This window comes from Narcine bancroftii, chromosome 7 (assembly GCF_036971445.1).
Source record: "Narcine bancroftii isolate sNarBan1 chromosome 7, sNarBan1.hap1, whole genome shotgun sequence".
NCBI lineage: Eukaryota > Metazoa > Chordata > Chondrichthyes > Torpediniformes > Narcinidae > Narcine > Narcine bancroftii.
In genome coordinates, this window is record NC_091475.1 from 48,002,754 (window position 1) to 48,016,554 (window position 13,801).

Genomic DNA, 13,801 nt, shown 5'->3' on the forward strand with positions numbered 1-13,801 from the left:
CCCATTGTTACAAATTCCAAAACTGTATTGTTAAATAAGGAGATTCTTGTGTGGCTTTCATCTGATTCTCCTGCCCTGAATTGTCATCAACTGCTCTTTCAAAAGTTGTAGATTAAATATTCTCATTTGTCTAGAATGTATCCTGTGAGAAGGCAACAACTACTGTATTCAGGAAGACCTTGACTGTTGTACTTGAGTTGGATCTTTGTATATTTTAAAGTGTTTGACGCAGGTGAATGAGTCAAACCTACTTTGACAACATGATGTAGATAATGAATCATAGACAAAGTGTCTCATTGACTTGCTATTTTTAAAAAAAAATTCTACTGAGTGGCTTTGATTCTTTATGGCAAAGTATCACAGAATATCTGCATTTTACTAAAGTGTTATAATTGAACTGCACTGTTCAATGCCCTTGGAATCACAGCTGAATTCTTCTTGTAAAAGTGGGGTCCCATCTGCCTCAAGTGATCAATTTCATATACACCTCAATATTAGACTAATAATGCCAGGGGAATTTTGTTTAAAAATAGAATCAGCTGTTGCGACTTCCATTCAGTTTTCAGGAGCTGCAGATTACATTGACAGCAGACACTTTCATTGGGAAAACCATATCACAGCTGTCTAGCTAAAATTTATGTGCTTAGGAGAGAAAGGAACTGAATTATTGTATTGAAACCTCATGTTAGTTTTAACATTAGATTAGTTTTCTGATCTGTTCATTTCATATTCTCTGTCCATTGAAAGTGACTGGAAGTGCACCCAAGCAAATGTATAATAATTTTACTAGTAGCTTCAAAAAATTGCTCACTTCATGATTTAAAGTCGGATTCAAATATGGCAAAGACAATGGAAACCAGCTCCTTCAGATTCTATCCTGAGAAACCCCTGCATTTAAATCCCCATCAGGAAATGTTTGAAGGAGAAACTGTTCAGAGAAATTATGAACTTGTTTTGATGTAACACCTGTTATTCAAAGGAAGCCTTCAATATTCTGTGGTAGAGTCACACAATGTAGATATGAGCACATGGCTCACCACATCCATGCCAACTAGTGGGCACTCATTCAGGCGAATCCCAGCTTCTAGCACTTGGCCCATAGCCTTCAATGCCTCAGTGATTCATTTCTCATCTGGACATGTCTTAAATGGTGCTTGGTGACTCTTTTTCTACCAGTATCTTAGACATTGCATTTCAGGTACTCATCACACCCTGGGTGAAAAAGGTTCTCTTCAGCTTCTACCTGCATCTCTTAACCCTGACCCCAAATCTATGTCCTCTATTTTTTTGTACCCCTTATCAGGGAAAAATATTTCTTGTTTATCCATTCTATGCCCTCATAATTGTATATACCTCAATCATGTTCCTTTTTAACCTCCATTGCTCCAATGAAAGCAGATTCAGCCTCTCCAGACTTTCCTTGTAACTGAAATAATGTCTCATTGTCCCTGAATAGCATAGTGTTGTTAAACCTCTGTGCTCCTTCCCCACACTTCTATTGGTTATGGAGTTCCAGGATTTAAACCCAGACATGATTAAGTTTGATGATATATTTCCAAGTTGGGATAATGGACATGTTGGAGGGGAATTTGCAGATGGTGCTGTATGTAGGTAGTTATCAAATGGAGATTTCCTTGTCTCTGTTTCATCAGATGCAATAAGGTAATATTCGTATGGAGGACTTCCAAGGGTTACTCCTCTCCAGCTGGTTATCATTGTGCTGCCCCCTCTTGTGGAATTATTCTGTTAGTGGGACTCGTATACCTGGCATTATGATGGTACAATCTGGCACATTGTCAGTAAGATATGACTATATGGTAATAATGCCGTTAGTTAGACTCTAATTCCCAGATATTTGTGTGGAGGACCTGATAAATTCAACCTCCTGGTGTGATGGGATTATGTTATTATTAATCTTTAGTTTTGCAGTATGAAAAGTGGCAAAGCAGCAGGTATGGATGGAATCCCCCCAGAAGTCTGGAAGGCTGGCGGCAAAACTCTGCATGCCAAACTGCATGAGTTTTTCAAGCTTTGTGGGGACCAAGGTAAACTGCCTCAGGATCTTCGTGATGCCACCATCATCACCCTGTACAAAAACAAAGGCGAGAAATCAGACTGCTCAAACTACAGGGGAATCACGTTGCTCTCCATTGCAGGCAAAATCTTCGCTAGGATTCTACTAAATAGAATAATACCTAGTGTCGCCGAGAATATTCTCCCAGAATCACAGTGCGGCTTTCGCGCAAACAGAGGAACCACTGACATGGTCTTTGCCCTCAGACAGCTCCAAGAAAAGTGCAGAGAACAAAACAAAGGACTCTACATCACCTTTGTTGACCTCACCAAAGCCTTCGACACCGTGAGCAGGAAAGGGCTTTGGCAAATACTAGAGCGCATCGGATGTCCCCCAAAGTTCCTCAACATGATTATCCAACTGCACGAAAACCAACAAGGTCGGGTCAGATACAGCAATGAGCTCTCTGAACCCTTCTCCATTAACAATGGCGTGAAGCAAGGCTGTGTTCTCGCACCAACCCTCTTTTCAATCTTCTTCAGCATGATGCTGAACCAAGCCATGAAAGACCCCAACAATGAAGACGCTGTTTACATCCGGTATCGCACGGATGGCAGTCTCTTCAATCTGAGGCGCCTGCAAGCTCACACCAAGACACAAGAGAAACTTGTCCGTGAACTACTCTTTGCAGACGATGCCGCTTTAGTTGCCCATTCAGAGCCAGCTCTTCAGCGCTTGACGTCCTGCTTTGCGGAAACTGCCAAAATGTTTGGCCTGGAAGTCAGCCTGAAGAAAACTGAGGTCCTCCATCAGCCAGCTCCCCACCATGACTACCAGCCCCCCCACATCTCCATCGGGCACACAAAACTCAAAACGGTCAACCAGTTTACCTATCTCGGCTGCACCATTTCATCAGATGCAAGGATCGACAATGAGATAGACAACAGACTCGCCAAGGCAAATAGCGCCTTTGGAAGACTACACAAAAGAGTCTGGAAAAACAACCAACTGAAAAACCTCACAAAGATAAGCGTATACAGAGCCGTTGTCATACCCACACTCCTGTTCGGCTCCGAATCATGGGTCCTCTACCGGCACCACCTACGGCTCCTAGAACGCTTCCACCAGCGTTGTCTCCGCCCCATCCTCAACATCCATTGGAGCGCTTACACCCCTAACGTCGAAGTACTCGAGATGGCAGAGGTCGACAGCATCGAGTCCACGCTGCTGAAGATCCAGCTGCGCTGGATGGGTCACGTCTCCAGAATGGAGGACCATCGCCTTCCCAAGATCGTGTTATATGGCGAGCTCTCCACTGGCCACCGTGACAGAGGTGCACCAAAGAAAAGGTACAAGGACTGCCTAAAGAAATCTCTTGGTGCCTGCCACATTGACCACTGCCAGTGGGCTGATAACGCCTCAAACCGTGCATCTTGGCGCCTCACAGTTTGGCGGGCAGCAACCTCCTTTGAAGAAGACCGCAGAGCCCACCTCACTGACAAAAGGCAAAGGAGGAAAAACCCAACACCCAACCCCAACCAACCAATTTTCCCTTGCAACCGTTGCAATCGTGTCTGCCTGTCCCGCATCGGACTTGTCAGCCACAAACGAGCCTGCAGCTGACGTGGACTTTTTACCCCCTCCATAAATCTTCGTCCGCGAAGCCAAGCCAAAGAAGAATCTTTAGTTATAAAATATATATTTTCAGTAAAGTTTGTTTTAGGGTGGACAGGGCACACTTGTAGAGATACAGTTGCACTCAGAGAAAAAAACATTTTTGAGGAAACTGTGTAAACACTCATAGAGCTGGAGTGATTGCCATTCAATTGCTGGAATAATGAATGTTTGCTGGAGAAACAGGTGTGTACGCAAGGAAGTCATTTGCTGATTGTGCTGTGAAGACAATTCAGAATCATATTAGCTCATAAACTTAGAATTTAAACTTTAAAAACAGTAATGATGTCATGTCATATGATTAAAGACATGATCAGAGACATTTTGAAATCAGAAGAAGTTGCTTGGCCATCCTGTAAGTCACACAGGATTGAAATACCATAACATTCTGTGAGTAACATAGACTGACAGTGGCTCCAGAAGGGATGACCACTTTGTGACACACAGATATATACATTTGTGCATAGTGGGGCTAAGATACAGTTAAGTTTAGAGTTAAATAAGAAGTGTTATGTTATTAATAATTAATAATAAAAATTAATGTTTTGAAGATACCATTGTCTTGGTGTATTTCCATTGCTGCTGGTTTAGTTTGTAACACTTGGGAACTTGATGCTTACATCAATAATGGGCTGTCAACCAGTTCTACTTTTTTCTGTGTTTGAATGTGGAGGTAATGGTTTAATCAGCCATTTTAGAGGGCAGTTAAAATGGCAACAATTTAGGTGGGGCTGCTCATCTATAACATGTAAAGATACCATACTTCCTCTCATTATTGAACAAAGCAGGGTTTTTTTTTCTGGCAATCATCACTGAGACAAATTGTTATTAAAATGAGTTTAAATTCCACAGCTTCTGTCGCGGGATTGGAACTTGGGGTTTGGGATTGTTACATATCTGGTAATTTACCCACAGTGAACATGAAGATTGCTGAGGATAAGAGCAAGGAGAATCTGAAAGGAAATGAAAGATAGAGATTCAGGAGTTTATTCAGGAAATTGCAGATCATAGAGACTGGACACTTGAAGGTACAATTGCCAGTTAAAGTCCAGGAATCATAAAAAAAACACATAGCTACAGGAGATTAGAGGGGAAGGGGAGAGTAATTTCAATGCAAATATGAAGATTTCAAACCAGGTTTTGCTGGATTGGGGGTCAATGCAAGTTGATGAACATGGGAATATTGGGGTAAACAATGATGTGAGTTAGGAGAGAGGGTAATGCGAAAACCCTCTTGCAAATTGAATATTCCACTAAAAATGCTGTAAAAATTGAAAATACTAATGTGTTTATTTTTCCACCTGAATGTGGTTGTGTGTTTTTTTTTTAAATTCAAAGACCGCTGTGCTATGCCAGATGTTGAATAATAGAACTGTAGATCATGACTGGACTTTAATTATACTGCTAGCTTATTCTTAGTTCTCATGGGATAATATTTATAAAAGATTTTGCGAGGTTGACTCAGGCAAACATGTTGTAATGTTTTTGTTATGGATGCTGGATTGAAAGAACAAAAATAAAAGATTAAAGATATTTAATAGCATCGGTTCTGCAGAGGATATCAGAGGACATGCTATGGTATGGTCTTTTGAGCCTGGAAATTGGAAACTACCTTTTATTGTGGCATAAACCATCATACTCTTAAGGATGAGAATAGATTAAACTACAGGACCAAGAATCTGCAGATGTTGAGATTTGGAACAAACAAGGGGAAGCTGGAAGGTCTGATCTGGCAGCCTCCATGGGGAGAATGGACAGTTAACGTTTCAGGTTGAGACTCAAAAAAGTGTCCTGGCCAAAAAAAAACTATATGGACTCTGCTTATTCTTAAGGCTGATACTCATTCTGGTCCTTGCATAAACATTGAAATTGGTCTGAAAGGTGCTTCAACAGTAGTACTGTGATGTACACCCAGAAAATATGCACTAACTTGGTCCTTCAGTGTTCTCTAGACATCTACATTTGATTTAATGTATCTGCTGACATTTGCCATTGACAACTTGGCATTAATCCTTAAAACACACAGTGGTTACAGGGGAGAGGCAGAGAGTTCCATGGTTCAGGCAGTGTGATTTTGAAGACCTGCTGCAGGAAATAGTGAGATATGCTGTGGACTGAAGGGGATGGGAATCTCACCAGAGCCTGGCAGTGGTTGAGCTAGTGCTTGTGGAGCAATGCTAATGGAAATTTAATGTCTTTTCCAGATTTTTCAGTGAGCTTCAGAAAAGCTGAACTATTACATTTTTCTTGTTGATAGTCAAACACAAATTGCTGTGCCAGGTGTACCCACCATTGCAGGCATGATTAACATTCTACATTTTCCACCATCACTCAGAAATTCAGTCTCCAGAGCTTTAATCATATAAAGATCACCCAGAGTCCCACACTAACCACACCAAATTGGCAGAGGGATTACCAAACTCCAAATCATGTTAAGAGTGAATGCGATCTGCAATATGCCAGGTGTGCTCACTAAAACCATATTTCATCATGAGTAGTAGATCTCCCTTGACTCATTCATCATCTGACAAACTCATTTACAATTGCGCATAAATCACATAAAGGAGCATTCATGACAGATTGTAAATGCAGCTACGCTTTTTGACTGTGTAATTTAACAACAATGCTTTCATAATGGTGAATAACAAAGCATTTACTGTATAAAAACTAATTACTCAAAAGTTGTCATAACAAAAGCAATAGCTAAAGATTGCTATAAAAACACAAAGATTTATAGATATATAAATTGAAAGAAAAATTTCTCGTTCTCACACTTCCTTCACATCTTGTAGAATGAGAGCAAGCAGTTATCTTGGGCAATATTATGACATATTACATCATAGTCACTATGGTAGCACTACAAACTCTTAAAGAGACAGACACAAAATTAACTAAGAGTCAAAAACACAAGGTTTTAACCTTTACAGTGAAAGTGTGTGCAGTATAGAGGAAACTGCCCTCAGTGATGCATTCTTCATTGTCATGGTGGTGCAGGAAGATTTCAAGCCAACAGAAATTGAACAGCCAAGCTTGAACAACAAGTTGAGCATGACAAGTGGACTGTGTCATTGCATGCAAATGGAGCAGATATTCCTTTGGGTGGACAGGGGGGCAAAGGCCAATTTGATCTGTGAGTGCAACTTCAAGCCAGTGAAGATAAAGCCATCCATCCATTCAAATTCTGTTCCGCTCAAGGCTTACAATGGATAGCACATTGACACAAAAGGTACATATAGACTAAAGGTTAAAGTTAAAGGTAAATAGCACCACCTCATGTTTGCAGTTGTCCAAGATCACTGACAAAGCATGTGAAAACTTAAGCCTAGTCAAGAGGGTGTATTGCATTAACAGCATGTTCTGGGTTAACTTGTACCTGTACCTCTCACTTTGTTCGTTTTAGATTGGTCACAGTGTTTGAGCTACCGAAAGAAAATAGACACACACACCGAGAGCAGTTCAGTTTATACAAATGTTTATTAAAAATTCGAAAGCTGATTTCAAACTACAATATGCAAGCCCTTCCCAATTATACTTATCAATGCCTGGACTGGTCCCAACTGCCAAAGCGAGGCAACGACCGCACACTTCTAGATGGTTTGTCGGGTCGCACCTTCTCCATCTCCCCCGACCGGGACATGGGCTGGACTCTAGAAGTTCTTCTTCTTGCTGAGAGATATTGCCACCTCTCGGAGAGACTCAAACTTCAGCAGCGGGACCATGGCTTATATTACTCAAAAACTGCTTACCCAAGTACCTATTCCCAGCACAGTAAGAAAGATAAGCGAGCAAGCTAGCATGCCTAGGCTTCTATCGAATAACATAATTTTCAGCTTATCACTTTGAATACAATGGTTTATTTTGCATCAAGGCTAGGCCTCTGACAGCCTGTGATCAAAACAGGCAGGAAGATTAAATGTTCTTGGTACACAGATGTCCTTTCGTCAGATAACTACATCCTTGGCCCCTCGGTGGAATTTAGCTTATGTCTGCTGATTCTAAAAAACAAGCAGGTTCTCAGCCTTGCAGAAGCAAAGGCTGCAAAAGTAAAAAACATGGTTTAAATCTTCCATTACACAGCACCAATGCCCAGAACAGTGTAGAGGAAATAATGGATCAATTTCCAGATATCTTCAAAGGATTTGGTGTTCTACCATTCACCTATAAGATACAGTTAAAGAAGGACGCACACCTAGTAGTGGATCCACCAAGGCAGATTCCAGTGCCACTAAAAGACAAGCCCAAGCAGGGACTCAACTGAATGATGGCACTAGGAGTCATAAAGAAAGTGGAGGAGTCCACAGAATGGGTGAATTTAGTGGTGTGTCCAAAAGAAGAACTATGACCTATGCGTGTGCATGGACACAAAAGACTTTGATGCCAATATAAAGAGGGAATATTATCAAATTCCAAGCAGGGATGAAATTACAAGTGAGATGGCTGGTGCAAAGTTTTTCACTAAATTGGATGCATCCAGGGCTTCTGGCAATTAAAACTGCAAGAAGATAGCATAAAATAGTGTACATTCAATGCACTATTTGGCCGATATTTCTATCTGAGGATGCCTTTTGGAATTTTCTCAGCTTCTGAAATGTTCCACGGGACAATGGAACACATTATAGAAGGCATAAATGGGGTAAGCATGTACATGGATGACATGATCCTGTGGGGATCCACACAGGAACAACCCAATGAGAGGCTTATCAAAGTGCCACAATGCATCCAGAAGTATGGATTAAAGTTAAACAGAGGAAATTACCTTTCTGGGAGATAAGTTGTCAGAGGTAGGTGTAGAACCAGACAAGAGCAAGGTGAAAGCAATTCTAGAGATACCCATACCCATTGACAAAAAGGACATATTGAGAGTGCTGGAAATAATCAATTTCACTGGTAAATTCATTCCAAACCTGTCATCCAAAACAATGTACCTGAGGAAGTTGTTACATGACAAATGTGAATTCAAGTGGACAGCTAACCATGAGGAAGAATTGGGATAACTGAAGGCCATTCTAACTGCAGAACCAGTGCTTTTGACATTCTTCGACCCAACCAGAAGGATTAAAATATCCATGGAAGCTTCAAAAGATGGAATAGGTGCCATACTACTTCAGGCTGTGGGAGAAGATATAAGGCCAGTAGCCTACGCATTAAGGATGATGACCACATCTGAATGCTGACGTGCAAATAGAGAAAGAGTGTTTACATCTGGTCTATCGACTCGAGAAATTCCGCAGTTATGTGCATGGTCTATCAATATTCGTGGCAGAGACAGACCACAGCCATTAATAGCCATAATCGAGAAAAATCTCAGTGTGATGTCGATGTGAATCCAAAGACTGATGATGAAGCTACAACTTTATTACTTTGGTGTACACACCAGGGAAAGTTATTGTGTTAAGTTGTCCAGGGCAATGACACAGAGTGAAGCACACAATGTGAGTTGCACAGAGATAGATGTGAATCTGCATGTGAACCTGATCACTGAATCTTTCCCCATATCTGACATGAAATCCAAGCAGATCACAGCTGAAACAGAAAAGGACATATTTTTACAGAAGGTCATCAAGAATCTGAATGAAGGATGGCCAAGAGGTGAATGTCAGCCATACTACAACATCAGGGCTGAGCTGAGTGTTGTCATTAGGCTTCTACTCAGACAGAATAGAATTATCATTCCTCAATTCACTGCGACAAGATTGCTTAACGGGCATCTTGTAATGGAAAAATGCAAGAGGTGGGCTGACAGATAAATTCTGACATTGACAGAATGGTTTCAGTCTGTGACACCTGTTTGAAACATCACTCAAAGCCTCCAAAGGAACCCATGATCATAAATGACTTTCCAGAGGTACCATGACAGAAATGTTGGGACTGATCTGTTCCGCGAGGATGGAAAGAATTACTTGCTGGTTATTGACTATCTATCAAACTATCCTGAGATGGCGCTGCTTCCTAACATGTCTGCTGCTTGTGTGATCAAATATGTGAAATCGATCTTTGCAAGACATTGATTTCCTCAAATCATCTACAGTGACAATGGACCCTGTGACAGTTGTAGAACATTCCAGAACTTTGCAGAAGGGTACGATTTTTGACACGTGAGTTCAAGTCCTCTTCGTCCCCAGTCAGTTGGTAAAACAGAAAAAGGAGTTCACATAGTTAAGCAGCTGCTCAATAAAACACAAGACAGTGAATCAGATCCTTATTTAGCTCTGTTGAGGTACTGAGCTTCATCACTTGGACATGGATTGTCACTTGCTGAGAGCTCCTGATGAGATGTAGACTATGCTCAACACTTCCCTACTCTGCAGAGCCAAATAAGAACAGAGATGTCAAACAGAAACAAAAGGATCTGCAAAGGAGACAAAAAGCAAACTATGACAAGTCCGCAAGAAGCTTAGTTGAGACAGTCACAACATGAGACAGTCAGACTCAGAGATTCCAGCACCTGGGACAAGAAAACCACTGTTTTGGAGGAAGTAAATCCAAGATCCTACACTGTCGGAACAGATGATGGTCAAATATTGAGGAGGAATTGAAAGAGCCTGCTGAAAATGCAAATGACACTGCAAGAACAGACAAATGCAGAAGATCCAGCCAGCACAGCAACAGAGGAAACACCACCAAGGCTAGACAGTAGTGGACTAGCAGAGCCAACACTGCACCTATGTTGAGAAGATCCATACACATTATCAAAGCACCTGACCGGCTGAATCTCTAAAATAAAAAGAACTGCACAACTTAAAAAGTTTGTGCTCTTGTTATTTGTGTTTATGTTTAATTTTAAAGTGAAATGAATACTGTATTAGTGTGTAATGTTGCTAGATTGAACATCTTAAAGAAAAGGGATCTGGTAAAAGAGTGCTAGTGACATTCCTGACCACCAGAGGGAGTTGGAGATGAGTGCTGCACCTTGGGTTAGAAACAAAACATGGCCCACGAGCTCGTGAGTTGTTAATAAAATATTGTTAATTTCAAAGACCTAAGTTTCTTTATTTCCTAAAAGAAAATTCACAGAAATCACACACACTCTTAATGTTTCTGTTCAGTATTCTCCTGATACAGGCTCTGTCACATGGAAGAAACATGAACTACTTTAAGAAGAGCAACGGGCCTCCACAGAGCAGAGAGCTGGGGATCATGGGAAGATTACATTTTCCATTGAGCAGGAGGAGGTCCCATTCATAGACAACCTGTTGCTCTCTATGAACACTGCTTGTCCTGAGCAGTTCACCATTGTCTATGAATAGACAGATAGGTATATATCTGTCCTCCATTAGTAAAGAGTGCCATAAGAATAAGAAATCAATTACTCCTTGTATTGACCAAAAGTCTTCTCATCTTGAATTTGAATATACCCAATAACTCAGCCCCAACTCTTTGTAGTAAAGAATTCAAAAGACTTCCAATTGTTAGAGGGTAAATTCTTCCTCATCTCTTTCTCAAATCAGCAGTCTGTTATTTGAATGTTATGTCCCTTGGTTCTAGATTTGCCCATGAGTTCCAAATCTTTTTGATAAGATCATATCTGAACTCCAATACGCACAGGTTCAATCTGTTCAGCCTTTCTTTATTACACACGCTGTTCTTCCCAGGAATCAACTGAGTGAACTTCCACTGAATCGCTCCAATGAAGAGACCAATACTATACAGAGTATTCTAAAAATGATTTGAATGGGAACTGGGTCTGAAGAGGCCAACATAGATCACTCATGATAATATAGAATAGCAGGGCAGATTTGAAGGGCTGAGTGGCCTACTCCTGTTTCTATTTTCTTGTATTAATGTGATATGACCTTCTTTACAAAGAAGGTTACCAATCCATTTTCCTTCCAAATTACTGTGTGTACCAAAATGTTAACATTTTGAGTTTCTTGCCATATGTCAGTAGATTAGTCAGCTCTAGGAGGAGTAACATAGTATGTGGGGGATGGCCTCTCTTCTGCAGGTTGAGTCATATTCTGTGGTCAGATTTTGCAGAGAAGTGACTTTGAAGAGGAATGTGAAGGCCAGCCAGGATCAAATCCAAGAGTGAAAGTCGCAAAATCTTGGAAGATCAAGAATAGCTGGATGTGGGCATAATTATCCCTTTGGGGTGATGGAGGTTTATGGAAAGATGGGATGTTCTGAAACCAGGAGTCACATTTCAAGTCACTAGACAAAAGATATAGGGCTGGTATGACAAGAAATGTTTTCACTCGGAGACCGATGGACCTATGGATTTCTTTCCCAAAGAGAGCCTTTGAGACTAAACATATTTAAAAAGATGGATAAATGTATAGTTTCAAGAAGGGATAAAGGAGAAAGGGGAGAGAGTGGAAATACAATATTGATTTAAGTTTTGGAAATGCACACATTTACTGGAAATGATCATTAGGTTAAATGTATTTTTACATGATATTGCATAAAAATATGTACTATTCAATCCAATTTGATGTTTCATTTACATGAATTTATTGATTTATATTACATTTCAATATTTTTACTTAAAGCTGCAGTTTAACTCAATGTTTGGAGCTTATGAAGACAGTCTTTTTCCAGTTGTTTCCAGATTCCAATAGGACATAAAGATGATTTTTTTGTCTTCAGATTAAAAAGATTTTTTTTTGCATTTTTTTCTGCTTTTATAGCTATCTGGTATTGCAGTTTTACTTTGCTTCTTGAATGAAGTCTTCTGAAAAACATTTTTTTAATTTGATGTGCCTTTTTACGGCAAGTTACTAATTTTCTGACTTTTTTTCATACAGTTAACTTTTTTCCAAGGTATGTTGATGTGTGATTGGCAGATTTTGCTACTTCCCTGCCAGTTTGCAATTGCTGGATTTTCCCACTGGACACTATTCAGCAAACAGTAACATAACCTCACAAATAGTACTTTCCCAAATGCAATAGATGGTTTCAAATTGCAATTGTAACACTCTGGTGTTGCACACTGATTCCACTGCCTAATGAACATGAGATCCAGAAACTCGCATAAGAAAGATGGGTTGTACAACTCACTGCTTCATTTGTAGATTCATGACTATGGCAGTCATAAAGATTCTTCACTGGCCATCAACATTAACAAAACTGTTACTCCAAAAACAAAATTGTTTTGGTCTGGAATGTTATTATTTGTCAGCGTGAGGTTTAATTTATTATGTTGTGTAAAAGGTTTTATAATAATGTGCTTCCTTAATCTGCATATGGCTGCTCTATACATAATAACTGTAAATGCTTGCTTCGCCAGGAGATGGTAAGAAAAGTTTAACTACTTTACTCCTTGCTTGAGAATAAATATTCACCAGAGAAGGAGAGATCTCATTTATATAGTGCCTTATGAAAGTTTATTTTTCCTCAGGGACTTGGATGCAAGTCCAGCCCAATGAATTGGAAAGGTGGTTCTCAGGTGATCTAAACTGGAAAGGACACCACCCCTTCCCATGAAAGCATCATAATTCAGGGTGGCACAATAAGCGCAACACTATTACGGTGCCAGTGACCCAGAATCAAATCCAGCGACATCTATAAGGAGTTTGTACGTTCTCCGCATGTCCGTGTGGGTTTCCTCTGAGTGCCCCAGTTTGCTCCTATCCTTCAAAAACGTATGGGATTTTTAGGTTAATTGGTGTATTTGGGTCGTACTGGGTCATGGGCCAGAAGTGCCTGTTACTGTGCTGTATGCCTAAATATAAATACCTAAGTTGTTCATTTAATTAAGAGATGGAAAGGTGTGGGAAATGTAAGATTTGTAGTATTGATATCAGTAATGTTTCTTTCTCAGTACTACTTAATGGTCTGAAACTAAAGAATATTTTAGCTGCTCATAGCTGAGGCTCCCCCAAAGCTATGAATGCGTGCTTGTTCTGGTGGTGGTGAAAAGTACTTCATCTTTTACCTCTTGAGCACATTAAATAAAATTTATGTTCACTGCGGTCATTGAACAAGGTGACAGGCATGAAGTATGAGTGCCAAATAGCAATTAACATACACCACTCCTGAATTCATGGAGAGAGTGCTCCTAGTAACAAAGAGTGTATTTCAATTTTGAAGCAGAGGCTTTTCAGCTTGTCTAAAATCTCGACATTTATGTATTTTCCACTTCATAGCTCCTCAGGTACATGTTCAACTCCCACT

At 40.3% G+C, this 13,801-nt stretch overlaps 1 protein-coding gene across 6 annotated transcripts in view; it reads left to right on the plus strand.

Moving 5' to 3' along the window:
* cnksr2a (connector enhancer of kinase suppressor of Ras 2a) overlaps nt 1-13,801 on the plus strand; it is a 489,894-nt gene that overhangs the window by 121,391 nt on the left and 354,702 nt on the right. Inside the window, exon 1 of one of the 6 annotated variants that reach the window (XM_069889989.1) lies at nt 12,675-12,920. The exons of the other annotated variants lie outside the window; for them this stretch is intronic. Within the exon in view, the coding sequence (XP_069746090.1) occupies nt 12,899-12,920 (22 nt within the window). The 5' untranslated portion in view covers nt 12,675-12,898. Of the gene's footprint in view, nt 1-12,674; nt 12,921-13,801 lie in introns of those variants that run through there. 6 annotated transcript variants of the gene reach the window in all.